The 20595-nt window shown below is 51.1% G+C and overlaps 1 protein-coding gene across 1 annotated transcript; it reads right to left on the bottom strand.

Annotated features, from left to right (window-relative positions):
- Positions 1 to 4138: 4138 nt before the first annotated feature.
- Positions 4139 to 18974, bottom strand: LOC122420795 (cytochrome P450 2S1). Its single transcript, XM_043436282.1, has 9 exons — positions 18516 to 18974; positions 17126 to 17291; positions 14697 to 14846; positions 13758 to 13918; positions 13436 to 13615; positions 10964 to 11105; positions 9341 to 9528; positions 5547 to 5688; positions 4139 to 5454 (listed from the first exon to the last, which is right to left on the bottom strand). Exons 1-9 carry the CDS (start codon positions 18687 to 18689, stop codon positions 5273 to 5275), a joined length of 1485 nt encoding a protein of 494 aa, XP_043292217.1. The 5' UTR covers positions 18690 to 18974; the 3' UTR covers positions 4139 to 5272.
- Positions 18975 to 20595: the final 1621 nt, after the last annotated feature.

The following is a 20595-nucleotide window of genomic DNA, read 5'->3' on the forward strand; positions in this document are numbered from 1 at the left end:
CCTATATAACAATTTTATTTTTAAGTTTTTGAGGAGCCTCCAAGCTGTTTTCCATAGTGGCTGCACCAGTTTACATTCCTACCAACAGTGCACAAGCGTTCGATCAGGGGAGTGACCTGATTTGATTTGGTTTTCAAAGATCTCGGGCTTCCCTGGTGGCTCAGGTGGTAAAGAATCCGCCTACCAATGCAGGGGACACAGGTGTGATCCCTGGTCTGGGAAAATCCCACATGCTGCAGAGCAACTCAGCCTGTGGACGCCACAACTATTGAGCCTGTGTTCTAGAAGCCACTTCGATGACAGGCCCATGCACAGCAAATGGAAAGCAGCCCTTGCAGGAATGAAGACCCAACACAGCTGTAAATAAATAAATATCCCTTTACTGAGACAAGTAAGTGAAAGGCTGATGGGAAACTTTCTAACAGGGGCAACAGGACCTGGACACACTACATGGGACAATTTATTATTGACGCTGGCAAGGGACCCAGCACTCCCTAGAGAGGAGCTCTTGCCAGAATAAGCCCACATCTGATCTAACTCCCAGTTTACAGGGAATTGCTGGCAATTGAAAGACATCTTCTTGAGTAGCACCCCCAAGAAGCCATCAGCCAAATGCGGGATGTGACCCAGTTTCTTCAAGAAATTAGTGGCATTACCAGAGGGGAAAAGGTGAAGGGATAAATTAGCAATCTGGTATTAAAATATACACCCAGCTATATATAAAATAGATAACAAGCAAGCATCTACCATATAGCACAGGGAACTATACTCAATACATTATAATAACCTATAATAGAAGGGAATATAAAAAAGAATTATATAATTATGTAGATGTTTAAGTGAATCACTGTACTGTACATCTGAAACTAATACAACATTGTAAATCAACTATATTTCAATAAAAATTAAAAAAAAAATAAGTAGCATTCAAAAGATTGGGGAATGATTACAGCTTAGAAGATTTCCCTGGTGGAGCAGTGGTAAAGAACCCACCTGCCAATGCAGGAGACGTGGGTTCGATCCCTGGGTCGGGAAGATCCGCTGGAGAAGGAAATGGCAACCCACTCCAGTATTCTTGCCTGGGAAATCCCACGGATAGAGGAGCCTGGTGGAATACTGTCCATGGGGTTGCAGAGTTGGACCTGACTGAGCGACTGAATACAGCATCCAAATGAAGGCACTGAGTGGTGAGCCTTTGAGTGCTGATTGGAGTCAATACGACCACAAAGTACATTTCTGGAACCTTCGGGGAAAGAGGAACACTAACACTGCAAAAGAGCTAACTGTGATAGGCGTGAAAATGTGGATCATGGTTGTGACTTTGTTTAAATAATTTTGTTTGTTTTTGGCTGTGCTGGGTCTTTGTGCTGTGCTGTCTCTAGTTTTGGTGAGCAGGGGCTGGACTCTCTAGTTTTCGGGCTCAGACTTCTCCTTGCAGTGGCCTCCCTTGCTGTGGAGCACAGTCTCTGGGGAACTCGGGCTTCAGGAGCTGGGGCTCCCCAGCTCTAGAGCGCAGGCTCAGAGGCGTGGGGCACGGGCTCAGCTGCTCTGCGGCGGCGTGTGGGATCCTCCTGGATCGGGGATCGAACCCATGCTTCCTGCATTGGCAGGTGGATTCTTTACCACTGAGCCACCAGGGAAACCCCATAGCTGTGACTTTTAAAAAGTGGATTTTAGGGAATTCCCTGGCGGTCGAGTTGTTAGGCCTCCAAGCTTTCAGTGCTGAGGGCATGGGTTCAGCTGGGGAACTAAGATCCTGAGAGCCATGTGACTAAAAAAAAAAAAAAAAGAATAGATTTTAAAGGGGTAGTTGTTTTAATAAGTTAGGAGCCTTTGTTGGGGATAATGAAAGTTTTGTGTATAGACAGTGTGATGGTTATAGATTGTGAAGCTATTTAATACACTTACAAGTGGTGAAAATGATAAATGGATATATTTTACCCGCTCCCCCCCAAACAAACTGAAGACCACACTAACTGCAACTACTTTTACTTTGGGGTCGATAATTATTGTTAAGCAATTCTGAGTTTATGTTATTCTTTGCTTGCTACTGCAATCATCCTATTCTGTCCACTTTTATATTAATGCAGTTCAGGGTCCATCCTTCCTTAAATAAATGAGTTTGCTGGTATTTCTGGTTCCAAATTTCCCTCAGTGTGAATTTTGAGTGCAAAGGAAAGCTAGTTGTTGCCTTAATTAATTAATTAGGTGGCACCTTATGGCATGTGGGAACTTAGCCCCCTGTGCCCCTTGAATTGGGAGCACGGAGTCTTAGTCACTAGACCATCAGGGACATCCCCACTGCCTTAATTTAAATAAAAAAGCAAACCTCAAACCTCATTCATTCCTTTTCATATCCTACTGACATAAAAAGTGGGTAAGTGTTCAGCTGATAAGTCGTGTCCAACTCTTTGTGACTCCATGGACTGTGGTCCACCAGGCTCTTCTGTCCAGGACATAAAAAGTAGCAATAATAATAAATCCAAGAACATCATATATATTGGTGCCTGTTAAGTTCCAGAGTTTTTCATATCCCTTCTTTTAAATTAGGTGAGTCTTTTATTGTTTTCTTTTTAAATTATTTCTTTGGCTATGCCACGCGGAATGTGAGATCTTAGCTCCCTGGCCAGGGATCAAACTTGTGCCCCCTACACTGGGAGCACGTTAAATTGCTTGTCTTTTAGATGCTCAGCCCTCAGTGAAGGCGTCATCAACTAGAAAGTGGCAAAGTTAAGATGTGATCCCAGTCTCATCTTTCTATTTTCTATCATATCACTGTTCTGTGCTACCTCTGTAGAACTTAAGCCAAAAAATAAAGTGATGACATCATGGAAAATTAAAAACAAAACTTTAGCCAATGATCTATGCATTGCTGAAGCTTTCAGAGGCCTATATGTGCAATCTTTTGTCTGTTTTTGGCTGTGCCGAATGGCATGTAGAATCTTAGTATCCTGACCAGGGACTGAACCTGTTCTCCCCATCTCACCCCACCAGCAGTGGAAGGGTGGAGTCCTAACCATTGGACTGCCAGGGAAGTCTCTGCAATTTGTTTTAAAATGCCTTAAAAAAAAAAAAAAAGAGTTGGATGGGCAGGTGGATAGAAGTGTACTGATGAAGCAGGGCAACTAAGGTGGGAAAATGTAGGTGGTATCCCATGGATGTTTCCGAACAATCCCTTCAACTTTGCTGCATGTTTGAAAATCGTCATAATAAAATGTTGCAGGAGACAGGGGACTTTCCTGGTGGCCCAGTGGTTAAGAATCTGACTTGCAATACAGGGCACCTGGGTTCGATCCCTGGTCAGGGAAATAAGATCCTACATGCCACGGGGCAACTAAGCCCGCAATGGGGCAAGTAGGCTTAACTACTGAGCCTGTGAGCCACGACTAGAGAGAAGCCCACGTACTGCAATGAAGAACTGGTGTGCCAAAATTAAGACCCAACACAGCCATAAATGTATAAATAAATGAATATTTTAAAAGGAAAAAAATCATCAGGTTCAACATATTGACTTTATAAAAGAAAATAAGAAATGGAAAAAAAAAATGTTGGCAGGGGGAATGTCTTTTCCTATTAGGAATGTGTATTCAATTATTTTCTGAGATTGGCTTTAAAATCATCGTAAGAGAACAGCTGATGAAATAAAACTAGCAGGAAGTTGATGGCTTATCGAATGAGGCCGGGTCATGGGCCCACTGTCCTATTCTCTCTACTACTGTATATTTGAAAACTTCCTTACTAGATAGTTGACAAATAAAAAGATGCTTCTGGCTCCCTTGTGAAGGGAGGGAAACGGTGGCAGGAGAGGCCAGAGTGAAGGGTAGGGTTTGTGTTTCAGCATCTGCTTTCAGTTTGGGAGGGTGCCCAGGATGGTGGGCGGTCACCTTCGGGCTGTCCCAAACTGAGGTCCCCCCACCGCCCCAAGCCCGCCCCCAGGCCTGCAGCCCTGCCCCTCCCCCCACCAGCCCCACCGGAAGTGAGGCCTGGGACAGCTCCCCTCCCCCACCACCTCCACATCTGCTACTGATGTCAACAGCCAGGGTAGGCGGGGGCCGTGTTTTTCAGCTCCCGCCTAGCCTCGAGGGAGGGGCGGACCCCCATCCCCACCCCTTACTCACAATGATGGACACTGTCACACTCAGACTAGGCCCTGCCCCGGGGCCAGAAACAAACTTTTATTGCAAAACGGGGACCTTCCAAGTGGCAAGGATGTCAGACCTGGCCTCTTCCCCGACACGGGGAACTGGAATCTGGCTCTTTCCACAGGGTCTAGCTGGGACTGTGACGCAGAGTCGGGGCGGTGGGTCAATGTGTGTGCTGAGGGGGGTGGGGGAGCTGGAGAGGCTAGGGCTGCCTTGGAGGCTCAGTGGCAAAAAGCCTGCCTGTCCATGCCGGAGACAAGAGACAGGGTTCGATCCCTGATATAAGCTGGCGCGTGCGCACGTGTGCTACCCTGGCCTGGGGGTCCACGTGTGTCCAAGTTTACCTGGTCCCCAGGTTTGTGCGCACAACTGCACACTGGGGTGTGTCTGTATTTGGGAGCATTTGAGGATCAGGGTACCTGCAAAGGGGATGCCCTTGAGGGCTGAAGGTGCAGAGGAGGCCGCAACTGGGGCCCCGGAGGCTGTGTTGTGTCTTAACGGGGAGATATCCAGCAGTTCCGCTGGTGTCACACACACGTGGGTTGGCTGTGTGGTTCCATGGTTGGGGGCCTGTGGATGGTGACAGTCTTATGCCTGGATAGTGGTAGGGTCACCGAGGGACATACCTCACTGAGGACATGTGTGTGGTGACATGACCTAGCCTGGGGTCTCTGCTCCAGGCTCCCAGAGACAGTGGCACCGGTAAATCTGATGCATTCAGAGGGCACATGGGCCACAAACACTGTGGCCATTGCTGTGAGTTGTGAAGGCAGCAGCTGAATGCCCACGTGTGGGCTGTGAGTCCAGGGTGGTTGTGCCGTGTGTTAACTTGGTGGGTTATCTGGGTTCGTGGTCGTGATTTCAGACGGACTGAATTTCTGTCTATAGAAAGCAGTGTGGCTTAGTTGCCTTGTGGTTCTCGTGGGTGTGTCTGGGTGCGTAGTTGTGTGGGCTGATGACCCTGCGGATGTGGAGGCTGAATATACGTGTGCGAATACACACCTACTCGGGCGTGAATGAGGCTGCCTGTGGTGTAGACGCGTGGCTCTGGAGACGCAGCCGGGTCCATGCCCGCCGTCGAGGCTGCCACCCTCCCACGGCTCCCTCTGTCATCCGGTCCACACAGCGGGTCAGCGGGGCCGGAATTGCAGCTGGAAGGCTTGGGGGATGTTGAAAAGGCCACTGATGGCCGGCTGGAGGCTCAGGGTGCCTGGCGGGCACGGGCCCTCCAGCGAGAAGGCCTGCAGGATGGCGGTGAACAGGAGGAAGAGTTCGGTCCGAGCCAGGCCCTCCCCGAGGCAGACGCGCTTACCTGGACGGAAGAGAGAAGCGGCGCTGGGCCAGCTGTCCTCCCCGCCAGGCACACGGGGACCGGTGAGTGGGCAGGGGCGGCCCCAAAGATACCTAAGGAGAAGGGCAGGAACGCCTCGTGCTTCTTGAACTTCCCGTCCGCGTCCAGGAATCGGCCTGGGTTGAACTCCTCGGGCTCTTCGAAGACCACTGGGTCATGCAGGATGGAGCCAAGAAGGGGGAAGACCTCTGTGCCCTGTGGTGGTGGTGATAGTCGCTCAGTCGTGTCCCACTCTTTGGGATTCCATAGACTGGAGCCCGCCAGGCTCTTCCGGCCATGGAATTCTCCAGGCAAGAATACTGGAGTGGCATTATCAGAGAAATGCAAATCAAAACCACAATGAGGTACCACTACGTGCCAGTCAGGATGGCTGCTATCCAAAAGTCTACAAGCAATAAATGCTGGAGAGGGTGTGGAGAAAAGGGAACCCTCTTACACTGTTGGTGGGAATGCAAACTAGTACAGCCGCTATGGAGAACAGTGTGGAGATTTCTTAAAAAACTGGAATTAGAACTGCCATATGACCCAGCAATCCCACTTCTGGGCATACACACCGAGGAAACCAGATCTGAAAGAGACACGTGCACCCCAATGTTCATCGCAGCACTGTTTATAATAGCCAGGACATGGAAGCAACCTAGATGCCCATCAGCAGATGAATGGATAAGGAAGCTGTGGTACATATACACCATGGAATATTACTCAGCCATTAAAAAGAATTCATTTGAATCAGTTCTAATAAGATGGATGAAACTGGAGCCCATTATACAGAGTGAAGTAAGCCAGAAAGATAAAAACCAATACAGTATACTAATGCATATATATGGAATTTAGAAAGATGGTAACAATAACTCTATATGCAGGACAGAAAAAGAGACACAGATGTACAGAACAGACTTTTGGACTCTGTGGGAGAAGGTGAGGGTGGGATGTTTCAAGAGAACAGCATAGAAACATGTATATTATCAAGGGTGAAACAGATCACCAGCCCAGGTTGGATGCATGAGACAAGTGCTTGGGGCTGGTGCACGGAGAAGACCCAGAGGGATCGGGTGGAGAGGGAGGTGGGAGGGGGGATCGGGATGGGGAATACGTGTAAATCCATGGCTGATTCATGTCAATGTATGGCAAAAACCACTACAATGTTGTAAAGTAATTAGCCTCCAACTAATAAAAATTAAAAAAAAAAAAAAAAAAGAATACTGGAGTGGGTTGCCGTTTCCTACTCCAAGGGAGTCTTCCTGACCCAGGGATCGAACCTGGGATCCAATCTTCCTGACCCAGGGATCTCCCACACTGCAGGCAGATTCTTTACCATCTGAGCCACCAGGAGAGATCATAACAAAGCTACAAATATCCAGACTCCCCTGGTGGCCCAGTGGCTAAGAATCTGCCTTCCAACGCAGGGGACACTTGTTGGGGAACGAAGATCCCGCATGCCGAGGGGCAACTAAGCCTGTGCACGGCTGGAGAAGCCTATGTGCCGGAACAAAGACCCAGCACAGCGCCCCCCAGCCCCACCCTCCCTCCAAAATTCTGGCCCCTAAGCTCTTGGAAAACAGTGGGGACATAAAAAAATATAAAAAACACCCCAAACTACAAATATCCCTCACCCCTCAGGTTTTCAGTTCCTGAGGGCAGAGCGCAGCAGTCTGGAGTGTTGGGGAAACTGACCCACAAAACATAGCGGCATCATGTTTACTGAGTATTTTTACGGATCAGGCATCTTATTTAGTATTACATATATTACCTCATATATACTACATACACATATTATACTTACAAAGATACACAAACTCACTAAATCTTTTTAACAAGTCTGCAGGTGTGTGTGAGTGCTCGTATCTGACTCTTTGCAACCCCATGGACCATAGCCCGCCAGGCTCCTCTGTCCATGGGATTTTCCCGGCAAGAGTACTGGAGAGGGTTGTCATTTCCTTCTTCATTTAACAAGTCCAGGGAACAGTTATTAATATGATCTCCATTTTAAAGATGGGGGACTTCCCTGGCAGTTCAATGGTTAGGACTCTGTGCTTCAACTGCAGGGGGTGTGGGTTCGACCCTTAGTCAGGGAACTATTAATAGTTGCAAGTTGCGCAGCCAAAAAAAAAAAAAAAATATGGGAAAACAAAGGCTCAGAGATCTTAAGCAACTTGCTCGAGGCAACATCTGGACATGGCAATAGCAGAGCTTATTATTTTCACATTTGTTATTATACCTTGAGGGTACGCTGTGATTAAGCTGTGGCTGTCCTAAGCCACTTAGCTCAGAGTCCAGCTTTCTGCCTCTGTGGTCTTCTGGAGGTGAAGGGTGGGTGGGTGAGGGCTGTCCATGAAGGCTTCCCCTACTCGGGTTTGGGGAGAGGGGCAGCCCCTTTACTGAGATCAGAGTTCCCATGTTCCCAAGACTATGGTGGAGGGTGAATGAAGGTCGGGAATTTGAGGAGGGGGTGAGGGACCTCCTTTATTAGGGACACTCACTAATGGGACTCTGAATTGGGAAGGTTGAGTGAGCACTGAGGAGAAGGTCATACTATCGCTGTTCAAAAAAGAGGTAAAAAAAAAAGAAGAGAAAGACAGATAGCAATGGTTAAAGCATAGGCTTTGGGCTTAAATCCTACCCCTATTGCTCATAGGCTGGGTGAGCTTGGCAAATCTAACCTCTCAAGGCTGTTTCCTCATCTGTAAAGTGAGCATGATAAAGCTATACTGTTGCTCTGAAGGTTAAATAATGACATATGTGCAAATATAATAAGGTAATATGTGCAAAGCATTTAGAATAATGTCTGGCACAAAGCAGGTCCTTGATCACTGATGCCTGTAAATGCTTTTGCCATTATCGTAGTTGTTGTAGTTGGGCAATGGTCATTGCTTTAGCAACAGTTGCTGCTGTGGGGTACGTAGGAGCCCCACTTCTTGCACAGCTCATTTGGTGTTCCGGTGTTTTTCTTTTTGGCCATGCCACGTGGCATGTGGGACCTTACTTCCCCTACCAGGGATTGAACCTGTGCCCCCTGCATTGGAAGTTTAGGGGCCTTAACCACTGGACCACTGGGAAAGTCCCTCATTTGGTGTTTCACAAGCCTCATTTCACAGATTCCTTACAATTTCAAATTGATAATATTATTGTTTCCGATTTAGTAGAGAAGTAGATGGAGGTTCAGAGGGCGAAGTGATTTGCTCCAGGTCTCAGCTAGAAAACAGCAGGACTGGATTCTAACTGCTTTGAGTTGGATTCTATAACCAACTCAAGGAGCAACTTGCCAGAAAGGCACTTACGGTTTCCGGGGAGATGTCGCCCCCTGGTGGTGCTAGCTGTGAGTTGCTCTCGAATGAAGGGGCAGGAACTGAGTGTGTAGGTGTGGAGGGAAGGAGAGCCTGATTGCGTTTGCAGGGAGGAGGGGAATGGGGGGGGGTGGTGTGTGGAAGGGACAGGCCTCCGTTGGCCCTCAATTCTCAACTTGCTTCCCTGTCTGTCATCTTATCTGATTGTCTCAGCCACAACTGGAAGGAGGCAGAATAGCGGGGCACAGAGGAGCCTGGTGCGCTGCAGTTTGTGGGGTCGCAAAGTCAGACTCGACCAACAGCAAAGAATTAGGATCCACTGGACACATGGGCAAGCAGGCTCAGAGACAGCGTCAAAATGCAAGAGCAAATGTACACAGAAGGAAACAGAGGGGCAGAGACAAGGACAGAAAAAGAGAGGAAGATGTCACCCAGAGAGGAGAGAGAAAGAGGAGGAAGATGAAGACACAGAAAAACAGACCAAGATCCAGAGACAAAGACAGGAAGGGACCCAAGGCTCAGAGGAGAGACAGCCGCTGGGTCTGGCTGACCGGAAAACCTACCTGCGGCAGGGTGTACCCCCGGAAGCGGGTGGTCTTGGTGAGGGCTCGGGGTATTCCCATGGGTACCAGTGCCAGCAGCCGCTGCGCCTCATGCAGAACTGCATCCGTGTAGGGGAGGCGGGCTCGGTCCCCCAGGCTTGGCCCCTGGCCGGCCCCCAGCTCTCGCATCAGCTCCTCCTGCACGCGCTCTGCACGCAAGAAGAGGAGAGTTGGAGGTCAAAGGCTGGTCGGGGTCCTGTGGTCTCCCCTTGGACGTCTCACCTTTTTCTTCTTTTTAAAACATTTATTTATTTATTTAGCTGTGCTGCCCGAATCTCAGTTTCCTGACCAGGGATTGAAAGCATGTGAAAGCATGGCATCCTAACCACTGGACCGCCAGGGAACTCCCATCTGTTTGATCAGCTATGGTTAGGGGTGAGGCTGGCGGGCAGGGAGGAAGAGTCCTCTGTCCTGTGTGCTGGGCATCAGGTCTCTCTCCTTCCAGTTCCTGCAGCAATCCTGTGGTGGTGGCAGAGCCATTTCCCAGATAAGGACACTGAGGCCTGGTGAGCTGAAATCGCAGCTGACTCCATTCCACCAAGGCCACCAGGTTCCAGCTTCCCTGTCATCCCATCCCACTGGCTCGATGGCATTTGATGGAGTGGCCTGACCCTGAAATGACCCTGCAGTGCCTTGGGGCACATTCCCAGCCTTCCCTCACCAACACAGCTTCAGGTCTTGCCTGTGCTCTGATAACCCCGGTTTGTTTTTTCTCTCCAGTTCTGACCCAGGTTGGATGCCTCCCCGTGGTGGTCCCAGGCTCCTCACTCTCAAACTGTCTCCAGATGGGGCTTCCCCAGTGGCTCGGCAGTAAAGAACCCGCCTGCCAATGTAGGAGACTCAAGTTCGGCCCCTGTGTTGGGAAGATCCCCTGGAAGAAGAAATGGCAACCTGCTCCGGTATTCTTGCCTGGGAAATTCCATGGACAGAGGAGCCTGGCGGGCTAGTCTGCAAAGAGCTGGGCACGACTGAGCAATTGAGCGTGCATACACGGCCTCAGCGTCTCCCCTGAAATAGCTCCTCATCCTTCTGCCTCCATCTCAGGGCGGCCTCGCGGCTCCCCCATCCCCTGGCCAGAGCCAGGGGCCTGTCCCCGGACGCCTCCCTCCCTTGTCATCCTCTACCACCTGCCTACCAGGCCCGCTCTTCCCTCCTCACAGCCTGGCCCAGCCCTGTTCTCTCCCACCCAGGTCCCTGCCCTGGCTCCACCCTGTCCTCCTGGCATCCTCTTTCACACTCTACAACTTACTTCTTCATGACACACCAAAACATTTTTCCAAAATGCTAATTTAACCTTGCCTTCCCCTGCTCAACAGCCCTCCATGGCTCCCCATTGCTCAGGGTTAGGCATACAGTGTACCACCAAGGGAGCAAGGCCGGAGACATCTCCTGCCTCCTTTCTCACTTCACTGTGCCTCAAGCTGCAGCCAGCGGTCCCCAAACTTCCCGCTCTTCAGACACCCTGGATGTCTGGGCTCATTCTCATCTCCATGCCCTGGCTCAGACTGCCCACTCTCTTGAACATTCTTCTTCTCGAGCCCTCCCTCCTGTTCCCAGGGCCCGGCTGGTGGAGAAGGCTCCTACCTTGGACCTGAGGGTATTTCAGCAGGAGCAGCAGGGTGTATCGGATCGTGGTGCTGACGGTCACTGTCCCGGCAAACAGCAGATACACGACTGTCATCAGCAGGTTCTCGTCGGTGAATTCTGTGTTTGGGTCTTGCTTCTCCTGGGAGAAACCAAGCAGAAGAACTCAGACGACACAGGCTGCAGGCAGTAGAGACCCAGCAGAGCCACGTTCAGGGTACAGTGCAGCAAGTTGAAAGCTTTGTCAGGGAGTTTAAACAAAATGTATGGGCAGGTCGGGTCTTGACATTAGTTCTGTTGGCTTGAAATGTTTTAAAAATGAAAGAGTGGCTACGATTAAAAAAAAACCCAAACAGAAAATGACAAGTGCTGATGAGGATGTGGAGAAACTGGAACCCCCATCACCAAGGGAACATATGAAAAGGTGCAGTTGGGACTTCCCTGGTGGCCCAGTGGTTAAGAATCTGACTGTCAACGCAGCGGACACGGGTTTGATCCCTGGTCTGGGAAGATCCCACATGCTCAGAGCAACTCAGTCTGTTTGCAACAACTCCTGAGGCCACACTCCTAAAGCCCATGCTCTGCAACAAGAGAAGCCACCGCAGTGAGAAGCCCGTGTTCCACAAAGAAAAGTAGCCCCTGCACACCGCAACTAGAGAAAGCTCAAGTGCAGCAATGAAGACCAAGTGTAGCCGGAAAAAAAAAAAGCAGGGTGCAGCTATGATGGTAAACGGTATAGACTGCTGTACCTCAAAAGCTACAAACAGAATTACCGTGTGATCTAGCAATTCCACTTCTGGGGATTTATTAAAAAGAGCAGAAAGCAAGAAAAAAAATAGAAAGCAGGATCTCGAAGGACATTTGTACACCCATGTTCATCACAGCATTATTCACACTAGCCAAAAGGTGGAAGTAATCCAAGTGTCCACTGATGGATGAATGGATAAAGAAAATGTGCTATATTCATACAATTCAGCCTTAATAAGGAGGGAAATCTTGTCATGAGGTACAGCAATAATGAATCCTGAGGACATTATGCTAAGTGAGATAAGCCACAAAAGGACAAATACTGGTGGCTCAGATGGTGAAGCATCCGCCTGCAATGTGGGAGACCTGGGTTCAATCTCTGGGTCAGGAAGACCCCCTGGAGAAGGGAATGGCTACCCACTCCAGTATTTCTGCCTGGAGAACTGCATGGACAGAGGAGCCCTGCAGGCTATAGTCCATGGGGTCAGGAGTCGGACACAACTTAGCTACTAACACACACACACGAGGTGCCTAGAATAGTCAAATTCATACAGACAAAATGTAGAAGGGGGTGGCTGGGGGCTGGGGGCTGTGGGAGGGAAGAAGGGGGAGCTGTCTTTTAATGAGTACAGAATTTCAGTTTTACTGGTTGAAAAGAGTTTTGGCGATGGGTGGTGATGACATAATATCGAACACTACTAAACTGTACACTTCATTTTTTTTTTTTGACCATGCCACACGGTTTGTGGGCTCCTAGTTCCCTGACCAGGAAGTGAACCCAGGCCCTTGGCAGCAAAAGCATGGAGTCCCAACAGCTGGACCACCAGAGAATTTCCAAATTTTTTACATTTTAATTTTTTACAGAAGTCTAGTTGATGTATGTTTCCAGTAGACAGCAGAGTTATACAGATTGTATACAGAATGTATAGAGATTCAGTTATACATAACTGAATCATACTATATATATTCTTTTTCAAACTCTTCCATTATAGGTTATTACAAGACATTAAATATACTTCCCTGTACTATACAGTAGGTCCTTGTTTATCCATTTTATATACAGCAGTATCTGTTCATTTCAAATATAATTAAATCTTTTTAATTAAAAAAATGAAAAGAAATGGGAATTCCCTGGCAGTTCAGTGGTTAGGGCTCCATACTTTCACTGCTGATGGCCTGGGTTCAATTCCCGGTCAAGAACTAAGATCCCACAGACCATGCGGCATGGCCAAAAAAAAAAAAAAAAGTAGGGCCACAGAATTAAGAAAAAAATTCCTCTCAGTCCATAAGGCTGCATGTATTCAAAGACTGTGGCTCTGGGTATCTCCCCTGCTTGCAAAGTGTGTACAGTTAAAAAGTAGTTCTTTCCACAGGAGTCATCGTAATGCAAATTTTCCCATATGCTAGTTGTTCTCACATAATTAATAAAGAGGACTTTATTAGTGTAGTTTACTATTTCAAGGTTTCGTAAGTAAAGCATCGTAATTGATAGGAACTGTCCCGTGTAGGTGAGGGGAAGTGACCATGAGGGTTGACAGCAGCGGGTCAGGGGGCTTGAGGCCTGGGCAGGGGGCTGAGGCTGGAGGGAGGAGAAGATGCAAGGGACTCAGACCCGCATTCACAGAGGGACGTGCAGAGAGAAAGAGGGAGGGTGACAGAGCATCCCAGCTACACCACCCGGGTGGGGGTTGGCCAGGAGGCCCTCCCAACCCTAACCTTCCCCACCTTTGCCATCTTCAGCAGGAAGGCGTCCACGAGATCGCGCGCGGGGCCTGAGGCGCCCAGGCTCCCCTCATGCTGCCGCACCTGCTGGGTGGCGAAGGCGGCCACGGTGCCCAAGTGGCCGAGGAGCTGCGTGTGGGGGCCCGGGAGGCACTGTAGGAACCGGGAGAACATCTCGTAGGTCTGCGGGGAGAACGACAGCCATTTTCACGGGGGCCCTGCACCAGGGCAGAGGGGCAGGCGGACAGGGCGCTCTGGGATTACCTGGAAGAGGCGGGCAGGAGCCTTTGGGGAAGGTGGCCGGAGAAGGGTCCCAGTCACTTACCTGGCCCCACGGGGAGCTGACCCCCACGGCGATGCCGCCAGCCGCTTGGACCACGGCCTGGAACTCCTCATTGTCGTAGGGGAGGCGGAGGTCGAAGACGAGGGAGCAGATGATGTTGCAGCTGGCCTGGGCCAGCAGCAGGGAGGGGTCAAATGGCCGTCCTGGGAAGGGAGGGCAGCGGGGAGGCTGTGATGGAGACAGGCAGAGCGGAACTGACTCGGGCAGAGCTGGTCCACAGCGATGGAAGAGGGGCCCGCCACCACCGGGAAGAGACAGGCCCAGAGTGAGACAGAGACAGCAGAATGAGATAGAGAGAGACAAGGAGACAGAGTCAGCGAGAGATGCTGAGAGAGACAGACTGGGAAAGGGAGTTAGACTTGGGGTCTTCCCTGGGGGTCCAGTGGCTGAGATTCTGCACTCTCACTGCAGGGGCGAGGGTTCAATCCCTGATCAGAGAACTAGATCCCGCGTGCCACTCGGCTTGGCTTGGCCAGGGGGAAAAAGAGAGAGAGAGTTAGAGAGAGACAGACTTACAGGAGAGAATAACAAAAACAGAGAAAGGTGGCCCAGTGGGAAAGAATCCACCTGCCAGGGTGGGAGATGAAGGAGATGCGGGTTTGATCCCTGGGTCGGGAAGATCTATTAGAGGAGGACATGGCAACATGCTCCAGTATTCTTGCCTGGAGAATCCCATGGATGGAGGAGTCTGCCGGGCTATAGTCCATGGGGTCACAAAGAGTCCGACATGATTGAGCGACTGAGCACACACAGAGAAAAAGAAGAGGCAGAAAGAGTGATGTGACAGTACCAGGGACACAGGCCCTCAGGGAGACAGCAAGACGGACAGAAGGTGGAGGAAGACAGAGGTGGAGTAGACAAAGTCCCCAGCCTGGCCCCCGAGGGAAGAAGTTCCTGCTGTAGGCAGGCCACCCTGCTGACCTTTTGTCCCCTGGAGCGCCTCCACCAGACATCGGGCCTCCGCCTGGATCAGCTCCTCGCCTTCTCGCTTCCCCATGCCCAGGTCCCGCAGAGCCAGTGTGGTGAACTTCCTCAGCTGCCTCCATCGCTCCCCGTTGGAGAAGAACACGCCTGCACAGACGGCTAGGCTCAAGGAGGGACCAGCCTTCCCCCGATCCCCAGGACTCCTCCCTTCCTCCCAGGGAGGTGCCCTGTCCTGAGTCCATAAGAGCCTAGTCCAGGCAGGAGGACTCAGGAGGTGCTCCATCAGTGCCTAACCTTGCGTCAGAGGCTGACCTCCTGGGGAATCATTAATGAGGATTATGCAGACTCCTTGTGTCTGGATAATTCACCAAGGTGAATGAAGATGTCTTCCTTTCTTCTGTCTATCCATCTTTTTATTCCTCTATTCACCCACCCTCCCATTTATCCTTCCTTCCTCTTCCTCTTTCTCCCTCCCTCCCACCCTTCTATCCATCCATCTTAACATTTATGTAGGTCTTCTCAGCTGACCCTAGTGGTAAAGAACCTGTCTGCTAATCCAGGACATATAAGAGAGGCGGGTTCGATCCCTGGGTTGGGAAGATCCCCTGGAGAAGAAAATGGCAATTCACTCCAGTATTCTTTCCTGGAGAATCCCATGGACAGAGGACAGAGGAGCCTGGCGGGCTACAGTCTATAGCGTTCCAAAAAGTGGGACATGACTGAAGCGACTTAGCATGCATGCACGCATTGGGTCCCAGGCCCCAATGCCCCAAACAGGGAAGGAGGAGGAAGGAATTGCACTGTTTTCCTCTTTATCCAAAAGATTTGCTTTGGACAGAACATTCCCTGTTCTGAGCTGTTTCCACTTGTAGAATGCCAGCCCACGGTGGCCTCCTGGATGCCTCCTTCTGGATGTCCCCTGCCCACCCATCCCTCCACTAGGGCCCCACACTGGCCTCATCATCTCTCCTTGGTTCAGCCACCGAGCATCCCATTCCCTGCCCAGAGTCCTGCATTCCCCTCCCGATCACTCCCCCCCCTCCCTCCCCCCCACTCCATGGCCCCAGTCCTGGTCCAGCCCAAGCCTCTCTCTGGACTCCCACACAGGAACCAGAGGACCTTTCTAACTCTGACTCTACTCTTTTCCAGGAAAACCCAAAGTCTGGCTTGACTCAGGCTCTGCATGATCAGGCTCCGCAGACTTCTCCAGCTTTGTTCCTCATGCCTTTTCTCACTTCCTCAAAGGTGTCAGCATGTCCCCTCGGCCTCTGGCCCTGCTGTTCCCTCTGCCTGGACCACTCACCTCTTCCTCCTCACTGAACTAACTCCACTCAGCCTTGAGGTCTCAGCTTAAATGTCACCTGCTCTAGGAAGCCTTCCCTGATTGCTTCCATTCTCCCCTCAACTCCCTCTGCTCCTGTGGCCAGTAAAGGCCTCCTCTGTCCTGCTTTCAGGAGTGTGCATGCATGCTCAGTCATGTTTGACTTTTTGCAACCCCATGGACTGTAGCCCTACAGGCTCCTCTGTCCATGAAATTTTCCAGGCAAGAATACTGGGTTGCCATTTCCTCCGCCAGGGCATCTTCCCAACCCAGGAATCAAACCTGAGTCTCTGGTGTCTCCTGTATTGGCAGGGGGGTTCTTTACCACTGGTGCCACCTGGCTTTAGAAATCTAGTCTCTCCCTCCATTGTCTTCTCACACCGCTCATCACTCCCACAGTAAAACATGTCATTACATTTGTTACTGCTGTGTTCCCAGTACCCAGCCAGGTGTAATTAAAAGTTGTCAGTCGACGAATGCTTGCTTATCTTACCCCTGTGCTTTTGTAGGTGCTGGTCGCTCTGCCTGGAAAACCGTTCCCCTAATCCTATGAGTCTCAGCTCAGACTCCCCATCTTTCAGGAAGACCTCCTGGACAGGCTGGGCCAGGCACCTCCTCCAATTCCATCAGTCCCAGGGCTTCCCGCAGGCCAGCCCTGACCTGTCTGGACTGTCACTATCTGGTGACAGGTCTGTCTCCTGACCTGTGCGCTCTGGGAGAGCAGGGCTGAGGCTGTTTATTTACTGCCGTGTTCCCTGGAGCACCCAGCACTGGCCTCCTGCTTTCAATCTTAACACAGAGACTCGTTTGTACATTTTGAGTGTTTGCCCACTAACTCCCAGTGTCTCAAACACTCTCCCTTTTCCTCCCAACCCTGCGGCTTCCCCTGGAGCAGTAATAACTCTATTACAACCAGATAACTAATGAGTGCTGATTTTGAGCAACCTTCAGTACCTTTAGGTAATAGGCACTGTTATCATCCCATTTTACAAATGAGGAAACAGAGGCCCAGAGACCCTGAACCATGCACAGGTCACAGGCCAATAAATGGTGGCAGGCTCTGAGTGAAGGGACCCAGCAGCCTCCAGCTCCCCTTGTGACTCACCGTGGCTATCGAAGGTCCCGTCCAGCGTTGCCACCATCCCCCGCCCGCTGAACTCCTCAGCCTGGCCTCCCAGGGCCTCCTGCACAGCCTCGTGCCCGACCAGGACCACCACGCGCCGCCAGGGTCCCAGGTACACGGTGAACACCGGTCCGTACTTCTTACTCAGCTGGGAGCAGGGAGCGAGACGCGTGAGTGATGGGGGGCAGGCTGCTGCCTCTCAAAGTCTATGTGTCTCCATCGTGGCCCCTTGTCTCTGGATGAACCACCTAGGAGGACCCCTTCTGCTTCTGCCTCACCGCAAATGGAAATAGTCCCTTTGGGAGATTCAGTTCTTGTTTTGTACCAGGCCCCCAGCCCCCTGCCCCCAAAAGCTCTCCTTCTCCAACTCCATCACCCAACACATGCTCTGGTCCCCATCTCCTTACCCTGCAGAGCCCTAACTTCTGACGCCAGGACGACCCAAGACCCACCATCACTCCCACAATTCAGACATATAGCGGCAAAAATGGGCACGGGATGATAACGGTGGGTTTCCTTAATCCCCGCCCTCCCCAAAAAAACTAACCACCCCTTTGAGTCACTGCTAAATCCTCAAATTCTGGGGGCAGATATCACCAAGCACCAGCACCATCTCTCTCCAAACAAGACCGCTACCCGCCTTGCCTTGTATGGAGGACCCCAGAATGGGGAACCTCTGGCCTTTCTTCACTTCCCCCCGCCCCGACCCTGAAAAGGTTGGGGCCACTTCAGCCTTCTTTCTCTCCCTCCTTTCTCCTTCCCAGGAGCTTCCGGCTCCCTCCTAGCTGAGTTCCACGTACCCCGCCCCCAGGCCTGTATCCCCTTCAGTCTGGGCAGACAGATTCCTGGAATCCTCCAGCCTAGGCCTCCACCTCCAACTCCCCCGCGTGAGGGGCGGGGTGGGTGGGCTGGGGTGGGGTGGGACACCTTCTTTTTACTCTCTGCTCCCTCCGCAGGAGACTCACCTGTATCTCCCCGCTACCACTCCCAGTGGGACAAGCCACCACGGTCTCTTCTGCTTGAGGACTCTTGTCTCAGCTCCGGTTCCCTGCACCCCGCTCCAACCTTGCTAGGATCTTCCCAGTCTCTCTAACCCGGGACCCCTGCCACTCTGGATCCTGCTTCCGACCCCTCACACCCTCTCCAGGATTCTCTGCCTCTCCTAGCGCCATCCCCACCCTAGCCTCCTTTCTCACCATCACTCCCTCAACTCTCTCAGCCCGGGACCCCTACGCCCACCCCATCCCGGGGCATCCATAGCCCCTTCGCCTGCATCCTCTAGGATACCCGAGGGCCTCTCTGCGTGGTCTCCCGTCTTGGGGTCCCCTCCCACCCCCTCTCCTCTAGCCGGGACGTCCGCGCGGCCGCTCACCCGCAGGAGCCCCAAGTAGAGCGCCCCCGGCCGGAGCTGCAGGAGGTTGCCCAGCAGCGGCAGCGGCGTGGGCCCCGGGGGCAGGTGGCCTCGGGCCCGGGTCGCAGGCAGCACCAGCGTCACCACCAGGAGCAGCAGCAGCAGAAGCAGCGCCCAGGTGCCCGCCGCCTCCATCTCTGCAGTTTGGCGGCTTCTCCGGTTCTCAGACGCCCCACGCGGCCTGGCCCGTCGGGGGCGGGTGCGGGGCGGCTCCCTCCTTCCCCGCTGGAATCCAGCCGAGAGAGGCGGGGCCGGAGACTCTCCAGTTGAGTGCGGGTGGGATTCTCTCCCCGCCGCCGGATTTCTTTCTCCCAGACGACCGCCGCCGCCTGGTGTCGGGGACACACACTCCCCAACGGTAGTCTCCCAGGTCCCCCAGGTTCGAGGTGGCGGAGACCGCTCCCCGCGCCCCAGGTAGGGCGTGGACCCACGGGAGGAACCTGCATGCCGGAGACTTTGGCCGCCTCCTGGAGGCCACACCCCAGTGCCTGGCGGCGACCCCGCACCTCCCTCCCCAGCTCCTGCCTCCTTCCTCACTGTAATCTGGGTGTGTGTGCTCGGGTGCGGGCGTGTGTGGTGGGTCTGAGCCGGTTTCCTCCAGCATCTTACATCTTCCCCATGAACTAGGAGGGGGGACGGGACCTTTAACAATGAGTAAATACATAACCAACAAGGACCTACTGTATAGCACAGGCAACTATGCTCAGTATCTTTTAATAACCTGTAATGGAAAGGAATCTGAAAAAGAAAAAAAAAATACACGTGTACATATATATTTGGGCTTCCCTGGTGGCTCAGCCAGTAAATATTCCGCCTGCAAGGAGAGCTGAGGGAGACCTGGGTTTGATCCCTGGGTCGGGAAGAACCCCTGGAAGAGGGCATGGCAACACACTCCAGTAGTCTTGCCTGGGAAATCCCATGGACAGAGGAGCCTGATGGGCTACAGTCCAAAGGGTTGCAAAGAGTCGGACACAACTGAGAGACTAAGGCAGCACAGCACCCACCCATCCTCCCCCACACAATATATATATACTTATATATACGTTGTTGTTGTTCAATCCATAAGTCGGGTCCAACTCTTTGTGACCTCAGGGACTGCAGCACGCCTGGAGTTTGCTCAAACCCGTGTCCATTGAGTCGCTGATGCTATCTAACCATCTCATCCCCTGCTTCAGCTTCTCCTGCCTTCAGTCTTTCCCAGCATCAAGGTCTTTTCTAATGAGTTGGCTCTGCATCAGATGGCCAAAGTTTTGAAGCTTTAGCTTCAGCATCAGTCCTTCCAATGAATATTCAGGGTTGGTTTCCTTTAGGATTGACTGGTTTGATCTCCTTGCTGTTCAAGGGACTCAAAGGAGTCTTCTCCAACACCATAGTTTGAAGGCATCAGTTCTTCGACTCTCTGCCTTCTTTACAGTCCAGCTCTCACAACCATATGTGACCACTGGGAAGATCATAGCCTTGACTACATGGACCTTTGTTGGCAGAGTAAAGTCTCTGTTTTTCAACACACTGTCTAGGTTTGTCATAGCTTTCCTGCCAAGAAGCAAGTCACATATACACATATATATGTGTATATATGTGATACACACATATATATAAAATAGGTAACCAACAGGGACCTACTGTATATCACTGGGAACTATACTCAATATCTTATAACAAGCTGTAATGGAAAAGAATCCGAAAAAGAAAATATATATACATGTGTACCTATATATATACTATGTACTTATATATACATATGTAATGTATATGTAAATATATATGTGTATATATAGATGCGTATATCTACGTATATTAATTATACACATATATATGTATGTAAATGGGCATGTGTAACTGAATCACTTCTGTACCTGAAATTGACATGACATTGTAAATCAACCATACTTCAATAAAAATTAATTAGTTAACAAAATGAAACAAAACAAAAAAATAAAGAATCTAGGTTCAGAGAGCCTTAGGCCACACAGCTAACAAAGGGGCTCAACTAGAATTTGAACTCAGGCCAGTCTGAATGATTGACTAAACCATTTATTCA

The sequence above is a fragment of the Cervus canadensis genome, chromosome 18 (assembly GCF_019320065.1).
Source record: "Cervus canadensis isolate Bull #8, Minnesota chromosome 18, ASM1932006v1, whole genome shotgun sequence".
Taxonomy (NCBI): Eukaryota; Metazoa; Chordata; class Mammalia; order Artiodactyla; family Cervidae; genus Cervus; species Cervus canadensis.